This window comes from Emydura macquarii, unplaced genomic scaffold (assembly GCF_026122565.2).
Source record: "Emydura macquarii macquarii isolate MOO-44397 ecotype Brisbane River unplaced genomic scaffold, CSIRO-AGI_Emac_v2 contig_3345, whole genome shotgun sequence".
Taxonomy (NCBI): Eukaryota; Metazoa; Chordata; order Testudines; family Chelidae; genus Emydura; species Emydura macquarii.
In genome coordinates, this window is record NW_027133482.1 from 7,713,975 (window position 1) to 7,735,284 (window position 21,310).

Consider the following 21,310-nt stretch of genomic DNA (forward strand, 5'->3'; position numbering starts at 1 on the left):
TCCCCCCTTCATCACCTGGGCCTAAGCCAGGCAGGACCCCAGGATCCCACTGTCACCCCCACTGCCCCACCTGTGGCCCGGCCTGGTGCTATGGCCCCCCAGCGCAGCACCACTGTGACAGCAACAGCGCTCCATAGAGGGTAGTCAAATAAGCACGCTGCAGGGGACTGTGGGTAATGCTCAGCCAATCACCTTGGGGACAGAGCAGAGACAGGTCCTGCTCCCAGACCCAACCCCGGGACAGTCCTTGGGCAGGTCCCCGGGGGTGCTGCAAGGGCTCTGCCTAGAAGAGGGCAGAGCAGAGACGTAGCCCCCTTACCTGCATCACTGCCCCTGAGGCAAGCTGATTAGTGTGACCCAGCATCCATTCCTGTCCCTTGGCCTAAGATACAAGGAAGCAGCTTCTCCCCTGTGCTCAGCTACCCAGCACAGGGGAGAGGCCTAGGCATGTCTCCCGCCAGCTGCCAGCCCCCGGGGCAGAGCAAGGACACACTGCCTTCTCTTCAGACGGCCGGGCTCAGCCAGCAGCGGCCCATTCTGCAGATCAATCGCTGGGCACTCTGCTCAGGCCAGCACACCATGGGATGTGAAGGGCAACACCAGGGCGTGTGCTGCAGCCGGGCTCTCCCTCTGAAGCGAATGTCCAGCCTAGCCCACAGCTGGACTGACACTGACTCAGGGTTACCCCAGCAGCTCCATCAGGGAGGAGGAAGGAATTGCAAGCCCCAGCAGAGCCCTAGTGGAGCCCCCCTCACTCTGGGGAGGAGCGAGAACTGGGCCCTTTCCTGAACTAGGCAGCATAGGAGGCTGCCCTGGTCATGTCCCCTTGCTAGCCTCACTGCATGGGACAGCCCCACTAGGCCAGGGAGCTGGAGGGGGGAAGTGTCCTTCAGCCATGCCCAGGAGATCACCCTACCAGCCCCCTCCCTGTTCCAGGACCCCACCTTGCCTGGCCCCACCCCCCACCCAGATCCATCACAGCCTCTGCACTTCCCCCTCCCCACTGCGGCCCCATCTGAGAGCTGGGGCCAGGTGGCTCCCTGGCGCCGTTCCCAGTTGGAGACAGACAAGGATGCAAGCAGTTCCAGGCGGGGGCGGGGGGACGAGACGGCCCAGTTATTGCTTGATCTGCCCCCCATCACCTTCGCTCACAAATCGCTTCCGGCCCCTTGGAGAGAGGAGAGACAAAGGTCAGTGACCCAGGAGCCAACCCCCAGCCAGCCCACCCCTGGGCTCCCCACACACAGCTTGGCCAATGCCACCATTATCCCAGTCCTGGGCTCCCCCCCAGTTCTACTGGGGCTCCTCAATCCCAGTCTGCAGCCCCCCGTGCGGCAGGTACCTGGCTGGGCAGGTGTCTCTCAGCTGCTTGGTGATGACTCCCTCCTGGAAGCAGAGATCCACCAGTCTCTCCAGGATACGGTGAGCCAGGGGCACATCCAGGCTGATGTCTCCAAGCTCATCATAGACTCGCTGAAAGCCCTGGGGAGTCAGGCAAACCGGGATCAGGGCCAGGAATGCTGGGGCACAGCGGGGAGAGGCCGTGACCTCGCTCCCTGGGCTGGCAGTGGCAGCCTGTTCTACAATCGACCTTACAGGCTGAATCTGCCCAGCCCCTGGGACCCAGCCACTCCTCACGCTCTGTGGCAGCTGGCTGGTCCTGCCAAGACTTCGTGGCTGGCTCCCCCTCCCTGCTCATGGCACCAACCCAGTCCCTTGCTCCCTGGGCTCTCCCCACAGGCCCTGCCTTCATGTGCTGTCTCAGCTCCAGCACTCACCCGGTTCATCTGGTCTAGGGTCACCAGGCCAGTTTCCCACAGCACCTTGAGCAGCTTCACCATCATGACAACGGGCATCTCGCCCGTGGACTCCAGCACCATCACTATAGCCTGCAGGGGTGGAGCGGAGGGACGTCAGCACCAGCCACTGCTGATACCGCCCCCAGGATGCGGCTAGCTATCATAGCTACCATGCCTGGGGGCGGGCCGCAACAGCCACTGCAGGTCCCGTGGGTACCGCCCCGGTCAGAGCTGGCGATCCCAGTGCAGCCCCACGGGGGCCGGAGCAAACAGAGCCCCCCCAGCTCAGGCCTGTGCCCTTACCTCATAGACCAGCTCATGATGGAAGTGAGGGACCTCGAGCTCCCGCAGACAGTGCTCTGCCTCAGACACCTCCCCAGACAGTAGGTACTCACGCAGCAGCAGGCTCATCTGCGGGGAGAGGCACCAGGGCTCAGCACCGGACAGACAGACGCCCGCCCAAGTTCCATGCATAGCCACAGGACCAAGCTGGGGAGCCAGCTGGTGAGGGGGGGGGCAAGGCGCTCACCTCTTTGATGAGATGCTTCACAGGTCTCTGGCCGCCCCCCACTCCCCACACATTGTCCAATCGGTTCACATCCCGTTTGATCCGGAGCAGGACGGCAGCACGGTCCAGGGCAGCCCTGCAGGGAGGAGACAGGTCAGGGGGCTCTCCTGGAGAAATGCTGGCAGGGGCCAGTGTGCTCTGACCCAAGTTGTGGGGCTCTTACCGGGCATGCTCGCAGTCCACACGCCCCTTGTAGCGGTCCAGGAAGTCCAAGGGCAGTGCATGGTCAGCCACGGCCCGGGCAATGAACTGGCCCACCATCTGCAGAGAGGTGAGCGCGGGGTCAGAGCACAGACGCCACCCAGGGGCCTAGCACAGCACCTCCCCTGCCTGCCAGGGCCAGGTCCCAGAGCCCCCACCCAGCCCCAGCACCCCATCCCCTCTGTGTGCTGGGGGCCAGCAGCTCATCCAGCTGGCCCCAGCCAGCTCCCAACCCCCAAGGGCATTCCTGGTCCTGCCCCCACCCCTGCCAACTCACACCCTTCCCATCCCCCACCAAGGGCATTCCTGGCCCTGCCCTCACCTGTGGAGCCTCGGGAGTATCGAGGATGAGGTCAGGCAGGTCTGTGAGCATCTTGTCGAAGGCCCTGGCGATGTCCTCCGAGGTCATGACCTTGCCCACGAGGTCAGACAGCAGGCGGGAGGTCAGTTCGCGGTGGCTGGCCTTACCCTCCATTGCTAGCGCCACGGCCAGGGAGGGGACAGCGTGCTTCCGGCTGCCCAGGTTCAGCTCCTTCAGCAGCTCCTGTGCCCAAGAAACAGCATCAGCCCCGGCCCTGCAGGCAGGCAGTTCTCCAGAGGTTTGCTCTGTATTTTTCCTTCCCCTAGTCGCCGGGACCCCCTCCCCCAGGTGCAGCTCTGGCATTGCAGATGCCCCTCGGGCTTCCCTTAAGCCCTCCCAGCCCAATGTCTGCTGGGGGGCAGAAGGGGAAGCCAAGGGGTCTCCCAGGGCTGGGGCCAGAGGGATCCCCCAGACTCACCACCACCTCGATGGTGTCCCCATGCTCAAAGTACTCCAGCACCATGGGGTGCACGTTCTTCTCCAACTCCCCCTCCTCCAGCTCCGGCGTCACCGTGGCATAGACCGTGTCACCCTGCAGAGAGGTGCAGAGGGGCTCACAGCCGGGCAGGGCCAACGGCACCCTGCCACCCCCCGTCCCTGGGACAAACCCCACCCCATGCCTGGCTGCACCATACCAGCACCAGTCCATGGGGTGGGGGCAGTGGAAGTGGCTGGCATGGCCGAGGGGAGGGTGGGTGCCAGGGTTCGACAATCTACAGGCCGAGTTCTGTGTGCAGCAGGCACAGCTCCGGGGACACGGGGCGTCCCTCACCAGGGAACATACCTGAGACGACTCGTCGTAGTTGGGGTCCCGCGCATCGGGCTCCTGGTACCCGTACACCAGGCCAGGTGCACCCCACACGCCCTTGCCCCCAGCGCCACCTGCAGGAGAAACACTGGTTCAGCCACCCCCACAGCATCCCAGCCAAGCACCGATGCCACTCTGCCCGCTACAGAAAAGCGGTCTGGGGGGCTCTGGGCAAGGGCAGGGCACTGCTCAGCTCCCCCAGCCCAGGGCAGAGCTGGGCACCACAGCAGCAGTTCCACTGCAGGCTTCCAGCAGGACTGTGTCACAAGTGCAGCGAGTTCAGTGGGGCCTAGCAAACTCACAGCATGGGGCAAGGTGGCTCACACCCAGCACAGGAAGAGCAGCGGCTGTGCGTTGGGACTGAAGGAGGTGGCAGGGGGGATCCCCGTGTCTTTGGGGCAGCAGGAGGGGTGGGGAGGGAGCAGGGGTTGCACTGCGGGGCAGAGGCTGTGCTGTGGGACTTCAGTGGGCCAGGAAGGCTGTGCCCTGCCATGGGCGGCGGCGGCGGCAGCAACAGCAGGGACCTGGGGGGGAAGGGGGACGTGCACTATGTGGCAGTGGGCTGCACTGTGGGGCAGCGGGGGGCCAGAGGGCCTGCACTGTGGGAGGGGCCATGGCTGCAGCTCACCTTTTTTGGGGAGCCCACGGCCCTTGCCCATGCGTGACTTCCTGTCGTTGGTCTTGCCCTTGGGACTGCTGGGGTCAGGGCTGGGCTCCCCGCCTTCCGGCGCCGGCTCCCGGGCCGAGTCGCGGGACGAGGTGCGCCTCAGGCGCCGCTTGGCCTTGGCCTTGAGCCGGGCTTCGTGCAGGGCCTTCTCCTGCGGGGTCCAGGAGCGGGACTCCTCGCCATCCATCAGATCCTCCTCCAGCACCTCATCATCTGAGCCTGCCTGGCACGTGGCCTGTAGGAGCATGGCAGGGGGTGGGAGGGAGCCATGTCTCAGAGACACCCCCAAGCACTCAGCCTGCGCCTAATCAGACCCATGGCCTGCTCCCCACAGCGCCCCTCCGGGAGAGGCAGCAGCAGCCAGGAGCTGCCCCACAGCTAACCTCACACACACCCCCCACTGCTCCCACCTCAGCCTCTCCCCGCAAGGGGGCTCTAGGGAGCAGCTGGCCGGGGGTGTGAATTCCTTGTGCCCTTCCCCCCAGCCCGGGAAGCACAGAGCTTGTGACAGGCCCTCCCCAGGGGCAGGGAGAGCGCCACGGCCCCACCCACGCACGTCCTGCCAAGCCAGGGAGCTGCCTCGTGCGTGCCCTTGCCTCCGCGCTGCAGGGCGGCAGCCGCCAGGGAGCCACCCCATGCCCCCCCCGGGGCATCCAGCTTCCCCGCGGTGCAGACAGCTCCAGGACGAGTCTTTGCCCCACACCCCCATTGCAGGGCACAGCTCCCGCCTGCTGCCCCCCAGCTTGGGGCCGAGTCCCCCGTGCACCAGCCTCCCTGCAGAGCTGGGACCCCGGGCGAGGGGCTGGGCTCGGGGGCTGCGAATGGCGACGTCTGCTGCTCTGACCATGCCAATCGGGCTCGGGCCGGGCAGGAGCGGGGCCACTCCCGCCCCCACGGTGCCCCCCGCCCCGCCCCGCCGCCCAGCGCAGCCCTAGGCTCCCCGCGCAAGCGCCCAGGGGCGGGGCGGGGCGGGGCGCTGCCAGCCACACGCTGCCGTGGCCGGAGCCGCGCCCCCCCCCGCACATGGTGACAGCGCGGACCCCGCGCGGGGGGGGGCGGGGCGGGAGCGGACGGGCTCGGCGGGGGGGGGGCTCGGTGCGGTTGGCGGGGGGGCCCAGCAGCGCGCGCGCCCCGGGTACTTGCCAGGGCGGGGGCGGCCGAGCCGCAGGCGGGGGGGGCCGAGGCCGACATGGCCCCAGGGCGCCTGCTCCGAACCGGGCCCGCTCCCGGCCCCGACGCGCCTCAGCCGGGCCTGGGCCTGGGCCTGGGGCTGGCTCCCGTCAGACCGTCCGCAGCCGACTCCGCTCCGCTCCCCACTCCCCGCCCCCCGCGCGCCCCTCCCCCCGCGGAAGTGACGTGGAGGGGCGGCTCAGGGGCAACGGCAGACTCTGCCCGGCGCGCGAGGGGCCGCGGGCCCCGCCCCCAGCAGCGCCATAACTGACAGCTCAGAGCCCCGCCCACGGCACTGCAGGGAAGGGGGCAGGGAGCGGACTGGCCCATGTGGCCCGGGGGGCAGGGGGAGCAGACTGGCCCATGGCTGTGGGCGGACAGGGAGCGGACTGGTCCATGTGGCTGGGGGGGTAGGAGGAGCAGACTGGCCCATGTGGCTGGGGGGGCAGGGGGAGCAGACTGGCCCATGGCTGGAGAGGGGGCAGGGAGCAGACTGGCCCATGGCTGGGGGGGGGGTCAGGGAGCAGACTGGCCCATGGCTGGGGGGCAGGGGGAGCAGACTGGCCTATGGCTGGGGACGGACAGGGAGCAGACTGGCCCATGGCTGGAGAGGGGGCAGGGGGAGCAGACTGGCCCATGGCTGGGGGGGGGGTCAGGGAGCAGACTGGCCCATGGCTGGGGGGGGGGTCAGGAAGCAGACTGGCCCATGGCTGGGGGAGGGCAGGGGGAGCAGACTGGCCCATGTGGCTCGGGGGAGGAGGACAGTGGCCCCATAGCTGCTGGGCTCTGCCTGCTCCCCCTACCTCAAACTTCTCTTGGCTAGTGAGGGGAGAGCGCTGCGGCTGCCTGCCTCCTGCTCAGCTCTGATTGGCTGCTCTTCCCCAGGAGGCGGGACAATGGGGAAGGCAGCCAGTCCCTGGGGTTTTCCCCGCAGGAGCCGGCTCTGGACGCCTCCCATGAGGGGCGCGCTGGTGATGCTGGTGATGCTGGCCAGGCAGGCCCCAGCACCCTCGCGCTTACAGCCAGCCCAAAGACCCCCAGTGGGGCAGTGGGGGAGGGGCCCAGGTCTGTGGGCTGGGTCTATTGCTGAGGCCTCAATATGACACCAACCTGCTCTCTCCTGAGACCCACCCCTGCAGCCTTGCACCCCTGGTGTTGCACAGGAGGGTGGCAGCCATGAATGACAGACCAGGTGAAAGCTGATGTATGCGCTAACCACCCTTCCCTCAGGCGAAATGCAGGAGCAATTAAATGCCCTGTTGTGTGGTGAAAGCTGAAACAAGAGAAAGCCACTGCCCAAGATCCTGGCAAGGCCAGAGCCAGCGCTAAGCCATGTGCCTGAGCAAATTCCCTAGGAACCCACTGCAAACACAGGAGCCGGGGCACTGACTGGTACAGCTGGTGCATCTGGGCATGACCAAGCCCCAAGAAAGGAGCAGGCAGCAAGAGAAGCAGTGGTGAGCATGGCCCTGAGAGGGAGCAGAGACAGTGCTGCTGGGGCACGGGGCTGGCTGGAGGGGCAGACGTGGTGCTGGGGGTAAGGGAACTGCCCGCGTGCTCCTGCTGTGTCCAGGGAACCAGGACGTAGTGTGTTGTTTGTAAATCAGCAGGTTTGCACCACAGCAATACCTGACTTGAATCAGCCATTTCGCCTCCTGACGGAAACTGTCTGCAAGGCCCCAAATATCAGCTAAACCCAACCACTCAGGCTGAGAGGGGTGAGAACACTGCAGGCCCGATGCCAGGACGGCTGGAGGGCCTAGGGGACAGGGAGACCAGAGGGTTGGGGTCCAGTTCTGTCTCATCCCCAGCATCTGGGAAGCATGGCCCCAGCTTCCAGCCATCTCAGGGAGTCAGGCAGATCCCAGGGCTCTGTTGGGGAATCTGCTCTGGGCCTCCTCACCAGTGGAGTGGGCTGATGGTCCCGGGACTGGCTGCCCCTCGTCTCTCTCTGCAATTCACCATGGTGTGGATGGGCCAGAGCCAGGACCCCACAGGGAGGCCGTGCATGGGGCTTGGCTGGATGGCAAGGGAGCAGGGGCCAGAGCCGGGGCTGAGGGACTCTTCCTCAGAGACAAAAGGAGTGTGGGGGCATGGCAAACCCCGGGAGCACCAACCCAGCCTAGGGGGCAGATCAGGCCTCGCTTGCCACCAAGGTGAAATGAGGCTGGTGGGTTCCACTCAGGTGTTCCTTTGTAAGCCCCTCTTCAGCTCCTGCCTCTCCATTGTCTCTCCCCAGTTCCTATCCCCAGCTTCCCACCTCCAACAACTGCCTCGGCCCCTCCCCTCACTGCCCCTTTCCCCCCCGCCCACCATGGCTGCACAGACCCAGCCAGGAGTTCCTTGGGGTAACGCCGGGCAGTGCTGGAGGCAATAGTGGGTCAGATGGTGTCTCGCGTGGGGGCTGTGCCAGGGTACCCGGGGGTTGGTGTTGTAGCCACATGCCCATCCCAGGAGGTGTGGGGCACTGATAAAAGCCCAGCCCAGACCCTGGGCAGCAGGAAGCTTGTCCAACCCTATGCCCTGACGCTCCCCCATCCTGCTCCCAGGGGAGAGGCTCTTGTGTGGGGCTCAGCTGGCAGAGGGAGAAGGGGGGTTTCTGTGGGTGCAGACAGAGCACTATAGACAGCCCAGCAATGGCAACGGTTCCTCATACCCCTAACCTCCCTCAGGGCCCCCACAGACTGGCCATAGCACCCAGTGAAGAGGCTGCCCCGTGGCAGCCGTGGGCTCGCAGGTGGGGGCTGTAGAACTCCAGGCTCCAGTAACAGGTAGCGGCTGATGAAGCAGCAGTTCCTCACACCCGACGCTTCCCTTCAGCATGATGGGCACATACGGCGGAGGAGAGGGGGGCTCATGGCCACGGACAGGCCCATGGCTGGTTCTAGGCCTGGGGCGAGGCACCCTGGCTGCAGGAGCCTTGTTCTCCTAGGGATGGAGCCAGCACCTGCACCGCTTCTCCTAGCTCCATGGCCACACACCCTCTGCTGCCCTGGAGTCTGGGATTAGTTGGCAGAGCCTGGCGGGGCAGAGGAGGCTGACCCCTTCCCTTCCTTGCCGGCATCCGGAGGTAGGGTGGGCAGTTGGTGAGAGAGCCCCAGGAGTGGCTGTCCTCTCCTGAGGGGGTCTGAGGCTGCTAGAAGGGCGAGGGACACAGGCTGGGGGGCAGGTTAGACTAGGGGAGCCTGGCAGTCCCTTCTATCCCTGTGGTTCTGCATGGAGACGTCACCCAGCTCCCACAACGGTGGGACAGGCGCCCAGGCCGACAGGAGAGCAAGCCAGCAGCACAGGGTGCAGGTCACTCGTGGCAGGGGCGCCCCAGCCAGGCTCAAGTTTGCTCCTAGCCTCAGGGCTTCAGGCGTGGCCAATATTTTTTGTAAACACAGCAGGGAAAGGTTCGGCTGGTACAAGTTTAATCAAATTAACGTGTTGAATAAGAAAAAAATTCCTGCAGTGACTAGTTATTAATTAACCAAATCCAGAGTTGGGTTCTGACTGGCCGCACCTGACAAACTGCAGGCTGGGTCCCCCTGTGACATGGCCACACCCGTCAGCCTGTGGGGAAGGGGCTGGGCCAGGCAAACCCATTAAGTGTCATGCCTGCACCAGTTATTTTGTTATGAGGAGATAAGGCTCTGCCACTCCTAGCCCTGATTGCTCCTAGGTTGCTGATTTGGTGTCTACTCTCTCCACTGCCCTCACTGCTGCTCCTTCCCCGCGTGGCGTCTGACGACGATTCCTGACTCTGGCTGTACAGCACCCAAGAAAACCAAGACTTCTGGGACAACGGTGCAACGTACAATACCAGACAGTAGGCACAGATGCCATTCTCCACCAGCCTGCATTTCATACACCAGAAACCCCTGGGTCTTCGGCAGAAAGGGAAACAGCACGCCCCAGGCAGGGCAGAGCAGAGCAGAGCTCCCTCATCAACCAGATCTGCTACGTGGCGGAGCCACACCTACAGCAGGCACCACGCGCTCTCTGAGCTCTCCCCAAAACCACCTGCTCTGCCACTCCCCTTTACCGGGAGTAAGCCTCGTTGCTCAGCTCCCTCCCTCCCGCGCCAACAGGGCAGGAAGCAGCAGAGATTTCAAACGCTGGCTTTGCACAAAGCCCCAAGGGTCGCAGTCCTGAGACACAGACCTGTCTTCTCTCGCCGGTTCAGGGGCCCACAGCACAGCCACGAAGAACTGATCAGCAGATGGAACAGACAGCGCTCACCCAGTCCCTCCACCTGCAAGCACAGCCACACACCCTTCCCCCCGCGTCCCTTGCGCCCCGTTTGCCACTCCTGTTCCTTTCTGGGGTCGGTCTTTTTGGGGTGAGGGGGGCACAAAGGCTAGTGACAGGGCCACCGATTTTAACGCTTTTCCACGACTCAGACACATCAGACCAATTTAGGGGGTTAAGGGATGTGGTACGTGGGGTAACCCAAGATCTGCGTGTCACAGAGACCCAGTGAAAACCCAGCTCCTTATTCAAACTCCAGGAACAAAACAGCAGTGGGGTGGGGGTGCCACGGAACAGCACTGCTCAGGAATGCAGCTGCAGGCCGGCGGGTGGCCTGTCCCCGCTCCTGCACAGCCTGACTGTCGTGGCGACGTGTCACTTGGGGTGACCCCAGATGCATTGTCATCTGCAACCCGTCAAACCCAGCGCCCCCCGTTCCTGAGTTAAACCTGTCCGTGAGGAATTATTTATCGTCACGTTCAACCCCGGCCCTGCGATGAGAACTAGCTTTCCCCCTGCCGCGTGTGCATCACCTCGGCCTTTGACTAAGAACCGGGCCTGCAGGACCTGTGCACGCCCACAGCTTGGCCTGCCGGCGGTGAGCAGCACGTGTCCCGCGCAGGGCTCCGCAGTGCCCTGCCCGCAGCCTGTCTCCAGCTGGAGCCCCCAGCCGGGCCACCCGCGAAGAGAGATCTGCCAAACCTGCTCTTTGCAGCTGCAGCACCCAGGTGTCTTCCCTGCTCGGGTCCCAGGGCCGCAGCGCGGGGTGACAGCAAGGCCCCTCCCAGTCACTGCTGATCCCGCTGCCCCAGCATGGCCTACGGGCTGTGCTGCGCGGCAGAGAGCAGGCTGGGGGCTCAGTAGGGGTGCTCCCCCGGCAGCGCTGACCCCAGTGCAGGGCCAGGGGTGCGGGGCTGCCACGAGTAACGATTTTCAGCTGCAGGGGCCCAGGGCTGGTCAGTCGGCCCCTTTTCCCCCCACCGGTCCATGCATTCTGGCCAGACCCGCCTGGGCAAAGCCATTGGTGGGGGGGCTGCAGGTAAAAGGCTGCAGAGACGCCCTGCCTGGGACAGGCCCACGATGCCACCTAGAACCGCTCCCCCCCCCCGACTGGGGGTCCCTGCAGAGCTGGCTGCAGGCAGAGAGCCCGGCCCAGGAGCAGTTCAGACAGGAGTCGGCCCCCACCCCCTGCCACTGGTGGCTATGTGGAAACAGCTGCAGGCTGGCAGGGCTGGGGTCAGGGAGCCCTGCGCCCCGAATGGCAGGGCCGAGCCCCATTGCATGCTGGGACCTGTCGTCTCCAGGAGCCATGCCGGCAGGAAGCTGGCTGTGGTCTGCTCCAGGAGAACGTGCCAACCTGTCTACGTGGGCCTTGGCTGGCCAGACCGTGGGCGGCACAGAACCACGGAGCCATGCAGCTTTGAGGTGCTCTATTTCTAACCACAAATCCCTGGCGGGGTTCAGCACGGCTCAGCCCTCAGGGCTCCGAGCTCCTGGTGCAGGGCAGGCCGGGCACCTTCCAGCGCCTGGTGCCGTGCAGCCGCAGGGAGAGCCACTCCTGCTGGGTGCTGGTGAGGTAGGACTCCGGGGTGCAGCTGCTTTGCAGTTTGCTGAGGAGGTCGGCGCTCGGGGTCTCCAGGGCAGTGCTGTTGCGCGAGGCCTGCACGTCCAGGCTCTCCAGGCTGTTCAGGTTGCTGGTGGGGAAGTCCTGGGAGCGGATGCCGTTGTGTGAGCCTGGCAGGAGGGGGGGATGTTAGCCCGGGAAGGGCAGGAGATGAAGTTAGCCTGGGAGGTGGGGGCATGTGAGGGAGGGGAGCCCGGGGGAGGGGACGAGAGGGTGAGTCCGGCACTGAGGTCACTGCGTTTCGTTCACCCCTCATCAGCACCGGGACCCTCCATGTTCTCATTCTCCCCAGGACAGCCACAGCCCGCCCCGCCTGTGGCTAATCAGACGCCCGCCCGCTCCAGCTAAGCAGCTGCTCTTGTAATCATCCGTGGGCTCTGGGGTGAGCTAATCTTGGGGGAAGGGGGCAGGCCAGGGGCACCAGGGCTTTGGACACGCTCCTGCCATCTGCGGGGGAGCCCAAACCTCCAGGCTGGGGGCCCTCAGCACGGCTCAGCCACCCCAGGGTGCCTCCCAGCTTCCTGCCCCCAGCCCCACTACGCCTCCCCCACAGTGCCCCTGCCAAGTGGAAGCTGTTGCCTCTGTGCCCAGCCAGGCCCAGCCCCGCTGGGCGTGCGGGACCCAGGAGTCCAGAGCGTCTCCAAGAGGGCAGGCTGCCTGCACTGCTCGACAAAGGCACCTCCCCTCCGACAGGCGCCCGCGATCCTCCCCCGACGCCAGCGAGCGCGGGGGGTGTCGTGCAGGGCGCAGGACGGAGCGAGTCAGGCTTGTCCCCGTGCCAGGGAGCAGGGCTTGTGCGCTCAGCGCGGCGCACACGGACCATGCGCCGGCAACCGCGCCACCACGTCCCGCCCTGCTCGCCTGCCCCGCCATGGCCCTTCCTGCCCAGCCCACCGCACTCACAGCACTTGCGGAAGGACTCCCAGGGGTGGGAGGGCAGGCAGGCCTTGCTGCTGGGCTGCTGCACGAGGCAGGCGATGGCGCTGTCCATCTGCTGGAAGATGCGCAGCGACAGCACGGCCTGCTGGATCTCGGGCGACAGGCCGCCATCCTCCGACTGCACCAGCTGCCGCACCACCTCGAAGTCCTGCTTCAGCTGCAAGGCGCCCTGAAGGCTAGAGAGCCCCCCAGGTTACCGAGCGGGGAAGAGATCGCAGCCGAGCACCCCCCAGCTCCGCTGGTGCCCCTCAATCCCGACCCTCCACAGCTCTGCCAACGCCCCTCCACCCTGACCCGCAGCCCCCTTGCCCTAGCCGGGCTCCCTGGCAGCTCCACTACCTGAACCGGATCTTCTGGGCGAGGATGTGGTCCATCCAGGCTTCTACGAAGGCTGTCATGACATGGGTGAGTGCGGGAACCTGGGAATTGCGCGGGAGCAGCTGGATGCCCTGCAGGATCTGCCCCAGGACAGTCTGGGCAGCGGCCGTGGCGTATTCACTCGGGGAGCTGGGCAGATCTGGAAGAGGTGGGGGGCAGCATTACCCCTGCACGACTGGCGGGGGCAGAGGGGAGCTGGGATGGGAAGGATTAAGGGGGGAAGGGGAGCTCACTTAGGACACCTGGTTGGGACTCCTGAGTGTGACAGGCCCAGTGAAGATGACCAGCGGGGTGGTGGCTCCTGGGAAGGCAGGCTGCAGCGCAGGGGAGGGCTGGCAGCACTGGCCAGGGGGGCAGGCCCAGGATCTCCTGGGCACGACTGGCAGGGGCAGCCAGGGGACGGAGGGCCCTGGAAGAAGAGACCCTTGGGGGCGGCGGGAGCGGATTCAGGACCAGTCGGCTGGAGGGAAAGGCTGCTGACCAGGGCAGGGCCTGGGGAAGGAGGTGGGAAACCCCAGGGGAGCAGGGAGGAAGGATGGACTCGTGTGTGGGACCAGGAGCAAGACTTTACAGAGACCCGGCTGCGGGGCTGAGTCACCGTAGGAAGCGAGGAGAGGAGAGGACCTGCTACGCCATGCCCAGCTATGGGGCGCTGGCTGCTGAGTCGCTCTTCCCTGGGGGGCTCAGTGGGGCAGGGCGGGAGGTGCTGGCACCAGCTTGAGAGGGCAGGGGGGCTAGGGCCGGGCAGGGGGGAAGGGCAGTGCACACAAAGCGGCAGGCCCCTCCAATTCTTGCTGGGATCAAAGCTGGCCCCCTACCCCTGGTGGCCAGTGGGGCAGCCTGGCCTGGGCCTGCCCCAGAGATTCAAGTGCAGCCCCCAGCCTGCCACACTAGGGCTCAGCGATCCATGCAGCCCGGGGAGTGCTGCAGAAGACAGTGGGTTGCCTGCCCGCTAGCAGGGCCGGGCCCAGAGCCGGCGCGCCGTAGCGCCTCAGCAGGGAGGGGCTGGGGCGGGCAGGATCCAGGGGAGGCTGCTCAGCCAGCAGGGCCGTGGGCAGGGGGCTGGGGGGGCCCTAGCTGGGGACGTACCAGCACGGAGGCCGGCTCTCCAGTGCTTGCCCAGCGGCATGGTCTGGCTGAAGATCTCCGCCGACATCCGCTTGCAGTCGGTGGAGAACATTTGCAGCACGTCCCGGGAGAAGGCCTGGGGGAGCAGAGGGGCGCTGGGAGCTCAGGGTGGGCGAGCACAGCTTGGCACCTCGCCTGCAGGACACCAGCGTGCCCACGCCAGGACGGAGCAGGCTCTGGCTAGGTCGCTGCCGCCGCTGTGGGGCTGACTCCCTGCCCCAGCCTGCCCGGGTCAGAGCCAGCGCGGCACAGCCTGCCCCACCCAGATGGACTGGAGCTGGCACCGTGCCACCAGCCCTTCCCCCACACCCTGCCCACCTGGATCAGAACCAGCCCCCCCCCCGCCTCCCCACCCGGGGCCCAGCTGGCACTGCACCACCAATCCAGCCCCCCACACACTTTCACAGCCAGCCCTTCACTGCCAGCCACACCACACCTCCCCAGTTCCAGCTGGCTCTGCTCCGCCAGCCCTCCCACGCAGCCCCGCACAGGTGCCCCAACTCTCCATGAACATGTTCCCACCCCATGGCCAGGCACTGGGGCACGCAGCTCCGGGTCTCGCCAGGGCTGCGGTTCAGAGAGGAAAGGGGCTGGCAACTGCCCTGCACCAAGGCAGGGACCCTCCCCTGGAGCCCCAAAACCCTGCGCAGCCAGCAGGACGTCCCTCACCTGGATGCTGGCGGCTGTGGAGTGGATCTGCAGGCACAGCTGTCTCTCCTGGTGGGAGCTGAGGGCCAGCCGCACCTCCCTGGGGCTGTCCCCGCCCTCGGGGAAGGCATTGCTCACCAGCTCGGTCAGCCGGCTGGTCTCTGCCTTTAGCAGCTGCAGAGATGAGAAAGACGTGAGGCCGGGAGCCACGCCCCGTCCAAAGAGAGCCTGGCTGGGGCCAGCTGCAGCCCTCCCCAGGCCTGGGATCCCAGCTGCACCCCTCTGCTGCCCCTTCCCTTCCCACATGCCAGCTGCCCCGGCAGAGCCCTGGCCGCTTTGCAGGGAGGGGTGGTGGCTTGGGAGCAGCTGGTGCTGCTCCTGGGGGTCAGGACCCCGTGTCTGCGGGGAAGGAGAGGCCCCAGGCCCAGCCAGCACCTCCCTGGCTGAGGGTCCCAGCGCCAGCAGCCCCGAGCCCCGAGGGGGGGCCTAGGTGCCGTACTTGCCTGGAGATCTCCCTGGGTCACAAGCAGGAACGGGCAGAGGGACCAGGACGCAAGGTGCTGATAGGCCTTGCTCACGAGCCAGGAGCAGGAGGCCTGCTCCGTGGCCAGGCAGCGAGTCAGCAGCTCCAGCCGGAGGGTCGGGGAGCCAAGGCCAGCGCTCGCTGCGGGGAGGGAGAACTGGTTAGTGGGCAAAGCCAGGAGAGCCAGCGGGGCAGTGACCTGCCGCAGGGGGAGCGGGGCGGGCAGAGAGGGGCAGCCTCAGGAAGAAGGGGGTCCAGGGGGAGAGGGGGCTGGGCAGAGCCAGGGCGGGAGGTGGGAAGAGTCAGGGCGGCCTGGAACCTGATTTCTCTGTGGGGCCAGGTGTCCGTGTGAGGAGGAAGCTCCTGGGGCGAGCGCCCCCTTTGGCTGACACAGGACCCACTTCTGCCGCCCTGCGCCACGGTCCCTGCGTCTCCAGCCCAGCAGCACAGGCAACCCCGGCGTCTGGGCAGGGCCCCCACTCACCAGCACGTGCAGCGAGCGGAGGCTCCAGGCATTTCAGGGCGAAGGCCAGGGGAGGGTGGAGCTCCCGCAGCAGCTGGGCAGTCCTGCTGTGGGCCATGCCCGCTGTCCTCTGGGGCCCAGCCACGCACTTATCACCCAGGCTAGAGCCCAGGGCCCGGCAGAACCCTGGGGGGAGGGGAGAGCACAAGAGGGGTGAGGGAGATGCCGCCGCCTGGCCCGACGGGGAGCAAGGGGGACCCTGAAACACACCCTGCCCGTGTCCCCCCCAATGTCATTGCAGAGCCTCCCCACTCCCAGCATTCCCCCAAAATCCCCCACCCGGTGCCTCCTGTTCCTAGAGCCCCGCAAGCGCAACAGCAGCCTCCAGGCCGCCCCAGGCCCCCCGTGCCAGCCCCGCTGCCCCAGCGCCCCCGGCCCTTACCTCGGTCCCAGCTCTGGAAGACGCCCTGAAGGAGGAGGTGCAGGCACAGGCGCTGCAGGGCCACTTGGCACTCTGGCGGCACACGGGCTGCAAGCGACCACAGGGGTGAGCAGGGGGGCAGGCCCAGCTGCTGGGCACAGCCAGGGGAGGGGGAGGGTCCCATGGTGGGGGGAGGTCAGGGCCAGTCCGCCCTAGGTTCCCCACGGCTGCTGCCAGGGGCAGACACCCAGACAGAGACCCCAGCTCCTGCAACACGGCCACACTGCAGCCCCGACAGGAATTTCCCCCCTCACCTCCCCGGGGCAGCCAGGCTCCCCCCCCCCGGCATCGGATTGGAGCCGGCGCCCCCAGAGGAGAAAGGCCCCATGTCCCATTTCCAGCCCTCTGCACGCACCCTGACTCAGCGCCTGGCTCAGCTCCTGCGCCAGCATGGCAGCTGCCCGCTCTGTGTGCTGCGGCACTCCCCCGACAGGCTGCCCCTGGTCCTGCCGCAGCTCCAGGCGATGGGCCAGCGAGGCAGCGGTGGCCTCCCAGAAGAGCGGGCGGTACTGCGCATACAGAACCTCGGCAGCCTCTGAGTAGGACGCATCCAGCCAGCGCACGGACTTCCAGCTGGGCAGGGAGGACCAGCTCAGCCTCTCGTCCAGGCCCGGGCTGGCTGCCAGCAGCACGGGGGGCTCCTGGCCCTCCTCCGCTGGGGGCTTCTCTTGCTTGGGCTTCTTGAGCACATGGTGCCAGAGGGTGTCGGTGGAGGCCACCAGGACTCCCAGAACAAGGTCCATGACCTCCTTGTCCTCCCTGCACAGTGCCTGCAGCTCCTCAGCGAGGCTCGGTCTCCCCTCCACAGTGGGGGGCTCACAGGACCCCACCTCTGCCAGGGACCAAGGCACCCCCGTATCCTCCCAGCGCACCTGCTCCAGGCCATCCCCCGGCACCTGCTGCAGGAGGAGCCGGTGGAGTCTGTGGGCAGCCAGCCGGCCTCTCTCAGTCGCCAGCACGCCCAGCACCCGCTCAATGGGGTAAGCCTGAGCGCCATCCCCCACCCCCTCTCTGCGCTGGGGTCGAGAGGCGGGATCGGCCCACGGCTCGCTGGAGGCCCGCTCCAAGGCCCGCTCGCTCAGCACGTGGTTGTAGATCTCCAGGCCCTGGAACAGGTCGGAGAGCAGGGCGGGGGAGGCCGCGGTGGGGCTGGCCCGTGCCAAGCGGAGCAGCAGCCCCTCCACGTAGCGCTCCACCAGCCGGAGGGCATGCAGGGCTAGCAGACCCAGCGCCCGCTTCATGTGCGTCACCGATTCGTGACGCTGCAGCAGCAGCGCCCGCAGCCAGGGGTCGCTGCGCATCTTGCGCCGCAGCCCGCTCCAGTGGCTGGCATGAGTCCGCAGCGCCTCACAGAGTCCCCTGAGCTGCCGGCCCCCCCCCGGGTCCCCGCCCCAGTCCTCCAGCGCCTGCTGCTGCACTACCACGAGCCCCAGGAGCTGGCGGACGAAGTCGGAGGCCCCCTTGAGGCGGCGGCTGTACTCGCGGGCGAGGCGGAGGTGGTGGCGGTGCTGCAGCAGGGCGTGCAGAGTGGCACAGTGCTTCGCCACGCTGGGGAACACGGGGTGATAGGAGAAGGCGCCCTGAGCCGTGTCACCGGCAGCCGGCTTGACGTGGCCTTGGAAGGTCTCTGTGCGGGGGTTCTCCTGCACGCAGAGGCAGCGGCTGAGCCCCAGGAAGCTGTGCTCCACCTGGGCCAGGCGGGCGAGGGCGCCGGGCGAGTCCTCCTCATCGCTGTCGTAGGTGCTGGCGTCGGCGCGCTGCTGCAGGAGGCGCCGCAGGCTGGGGGTCATGCAGTTCCACAGCAGCGCCTCCGCCTTCTGCAGGGACTTGGCAAAGCTGTTCAGGGAGCTGCAGCCTGCAAGACACGGAGCCTCAGGGAGCGTGGAGATGGGAGGAGACCCCTGCAACCAGCGGTGCTGGAACTAGGGGGGAAGCTTGAGGTGGTTCATCATATATGGGGCTTACAGCTCGGTTCAATGGCTCTCAGCCCCCACTACACACATTGGTCCAGCCTCCCCTACAGAGAAAGCAGAGCGACGGACCCATCGCTCGGCTGGAGGCACCAGCTGGGCTCAGCCCCCATCGGCTTTGGAGGCTGGCACAGCTTAGCAGACAAGGGTTATGGGTGAACACCCCTGGTGACAGAGCCGCCGAGGGTCATGGGGGAAGCTGCCTCCTGCTGTCGTGTGAGGAGGCGGCAGGCCCCTGCTCCATCATCGCCAGCCCCGTCTCTCTCTTCCCTGCTGCCAGCCCCCTGCCTGCCTCCCCTTTGCACTTCCTGAGCCTGCCCGTCTCTTACCCTCCCCCATCACTGTCTCTCTGCCGTGCCGTCACCTCTGCAGCTCTCGCCGGGGCCTCGGCTGCCCCTGCCCTGCCCTGTGGGTAATTCCAGGGGATTAAATGGCCCAGGCTGAACAAAAGGGCTGCAGGAAGGAGGCACAAATGCAATTAAAGGATCAAGAGTCTAAAAAGAGCAGCCACCCAGGCCCAGGTGTGTGGCAGCAGCCCAGCATGTCCTGCACCAGGGAGGGGCCCGTGCTGCTGCAGGCCGCAGCCTGCCAGGGAGGTGCCGTCACAGCCCTTGACCGGGACTCCCAGCCTTTGCCTTCACCAGGAAGCTCTGGTGTACAGCTCTCCTCCCGCCCAGGCCTGGCACGGACACGATGCTGCCCAGCCCCACAGAGTTTCTGCCCTCACCTGAGTCCACTGACTCCTCTCGCTCCCCCTTCCCAGGCCCTTCGGCGGGAGACACCTTCTTGGGCCCCACCAGCGAGCTGAGTGGCGGCAGGATGGAGCCCGAGGCCTGCGACATGCGCGACATGATGAGGATGAAAACAGCGTTCAGGCCAGCGCCATCCACTTCAATCACCTGCAAGAGACAAGGGTCGGCAGGTCGACATCAGCATCGCCCGCTGGGGGAGCTGCCAGTTCAGATGCCCCCGACTCCTCCGAAGGGCAGCAGCACCATCTCCCCACAGCTGCCGTGTCCCAGCCCCCAACTAACACCGCTGGGGAGGGTACACCCAGGAACTGAGGGTGTATCTACATTGCAGTGTAAGTCCAGGGTTTGAACTCAGGCTCAGACCTATCCCCTTCCGTCTACATACAAATCGCAGTAGCCCCAGGGCCCCACGGGGGAGAGAGTCTGAGACTGAGTCAGGCTGGGACCCTGGATTCAAACTCTGTTGCGCTGCAGTGTAGATGCAGCCTCACTGGACTGCTCTGAGAATCTGCCAAAAGCATCCCTCGATCCTAAGTGCTGACCTCCTCTGTCCTCTGGCCAGTCAGGCTGGGCGGCCAGTCACGTTTCCCCCAGCACCATGAGCAAAGGGCGAGAGCGGCCACATTTTGGGCAGGCACTAGGAAATCTGGGATGGGGCAGCTGGCCTCGGGCCCATGCAATGCAGGGTGGACACCGGAGCCCTTGGCTGGGACCCAGATTTCACGAGCTCCTAACCTGGGGTGACAGACGCGTGTAGATGCCCACGCCCGAGGTGAACAAGCCCAGGGCCTGCTCACCCCAGCTCCACCAAACCTGGACGCCGGCTGCTGTGCGGCCACACCCAGCCTGGCCATCGCCCTGCCCTGGGCAGCACGGGGCGCAGACACACACTGCGCCCGGCCCCGGGCAGTACAGGGGCACAGACACACACCGCGCCCGGCCTCAGGCAGTAGGGGGGCGCAGACACACACCACGCCCGGCCCCAGGCAGTACAGGGGCACAGACACACACCGCGCCCGGCCCCAGGCAGTAGGGGGGCACAGACACACACATCCCAGCGTGGGCATCGCCCTGCCCCGGGCAGTATGGGGGCGCAGACACACACCCTGCGCCGGGCAGTACGGGGGCACAGACACACACGTTCCCAGCGCCCAGCCCCGGCCCGGGGGGGTCCGTATCGGGGGGAGCAGGGCCATGGCACGGGGGTGTTGGGGGCGCCTCTCGCCCCCCCCGCAGGGGCCCTCTCCGGGAGGCGGGGCTCGGGGCGGGAGGGGCCGGGAGTCGGCAGGGGGCGTGGCTCACCCCGAGGTGGCCCCACCCCCTTGGGAACCGCCGCTTCCATCCGGGCACTTCAGCGGGCACCGGCCGCCCACGGTAGCCATGGCAACAGGTGCTGCTTCGGGCCCGGGGTCCCTCGTGGCGGCAGCGCGGCGGCCGGGTCCAGCCCCGACACTCACCCGTCCCTCCCCGGCCGCCGCTCGCCGCCGGCCGCTCCGGGCCGCTCCGGTCCCCGGCCCTAGCCAGCACCGGGACCCCGCCCGGCCGGGCACCACCAAGAGCCAATCAGCGGGCTAGGAACTGCAACGTGGCGATGGCCCGCCTGCGTCTGCCCGCGCGCGCTCTGTCACGTGAGAATGGAGGGGGGGGGGGAAACGTGCTTCCCGGTCACGTGAGGATGGTGATGGGCGGGGCCTTGAGGCTGCATCTGCCCCGCCCCCGCCTGCTCTCTATCGCGGGGGCGGGGCCGGGAGTGTGTTGATCCGTGGCGGAGGAAGCTGTGCTGTGGGGCATGGCTTGGGGACAGCCCCTCCCCCAATACCAACCTGCGGAACTCCCTGCTGCACCCCCTCAGCCAGCCGCTGCCCCTGTGTCACCCCTGACAAACTCCCCCAGAGCCTCCATGTCACCCTGCAGAGCCCCCCAATGACAGACACCCCCCTTCTGAGCCTCCTACCGAGCCACCCATGATACCCCTTACAGAGCTCCCCACATCATCCCCAGCTGAACCCCCCCTCAGTGCCCCTGGATGTCATAAAATCATAGAAGCTTAGAGTTGGAAGGGACCTCAGGAGGTATCTAGTCCCACCCCCTGCTCACAGCAGGACTAACCTCAGCTATATCATCCCAGCCAGGGCTTTGTCAAGCTGCAGCTTAAAAACCTCTAGAGATGGAGATTCCACCACCTCCCTAGGTAACCCATTCCAGTGCTTCACCACCCTCCTAGGGAGAAACCTTTTCCTGATGTCCAACCTAGACCTCCCCCACTGCAACTTGAGACCATTGCTCCTAGTTCTTCCATCTACTGCCACCGGGAACAGCCTAGCCCCATCCTCCCTGGAACCCCCTTTCAGGTAGTTAAAGGCTGCTATCAAATCCCCCCTCACTCTTCTCTTTTGCAGACTAAACAAGCCTAGTTCCCTCAGCCTCTCCTCATAAGTCCTGTGCTCCAGCCCCCTAATCATTTTTGTTGCCCTCCGCTGGACTCTCTCTAACTTCTCCACATCCTTGTTGTAGTGGGGGGACCAAAACTGGACACAATACTCCAAATGCGGCCTCACCAATGCCAAATAGAGGGGAATAATCACTTCCCGTGATCT

The 21,310-nt window shown here is 66.3% G+C and overlaps 2 protein-coding genes across 3 annotated transcripts; both read right to left on the minus strand.

Annotated features, from left to right (window-relative positions):
- Positions 1-88: 88 nt before the first annotated feature.
- On the minus strand, positions 89-5,764 carry LOC137143628 (programmed cell death protein 4-like). Of its 2 annotated transcripts, XM_067533516.1 has the most exons (11): positions 5,548-5,740; positions 4,366-4,639; positions 3,714-3,811; positions 3,348-3,461; positions 2,891-3,112; positions 2,531-2,628; positions 2,329-2,443; positions 2,103-2,210; positions 1,779-1,889; positions 1,343-1,482; positions 89-1,168 (listed from the first exon to the last, which is right to left on the minus strand). In XM_067533516.1, the coding sequence occupies exons 1-11, from the start codon at positions 5,593-5,595 to the stop codon at positions 1,117-1,119; spliced, it is 1,380 nt and encodes a 459-aa protein (XP_067389617.1). In that variant the 5' UTR covers positions 5,596-5,740; the 3' UTR covers positions 89-1,116. The 2 variants fall into 2 exon arrangements, with proteins under 2 accessions (XP_067389617.1, XP_067389618.1); XM_067533517.1 differs by lacking the exon at positions 1,779-1,889 and having other exon boundaries at positions 5,548-5,764.
- A 2,421-nt stretch (positions 5,765-8,185) lies between these two features.
- Positions 8,186-20,271, minus strand: CCDC142 (coiled-coil domain containing 142). The gene is made up of 11 exons (XM_067533508.1): positions 20,171-20,271; positions 18,689-18,860; positions 16,347-17,846; positions 15,953-16,039; positions 15,532-15,696; positions 15,028-15,188; positions 14,546-14,698; positions 13,838-13,952; positions 12,710-12,887; positions 12,335-12,546; positions 8,186-11,541 (listed from the first exon to the last, which is right to left on the minus strand). The coding sequence occupies exons 2-11, from the start codon at positions 18,810-18,812 to the stop codon at positions 11,285-11,287; spliced, it is 2,952 nt and encodes a 983-aa protein (XP_067389609.1). The 5' UTR covers positions 18,813-18,860; positions 20,171-20,271; the 3' UTR covers positions 8,186-11,284.
- Positions 20,272-21,310: the final 1,039 nt, after the last annotated feature.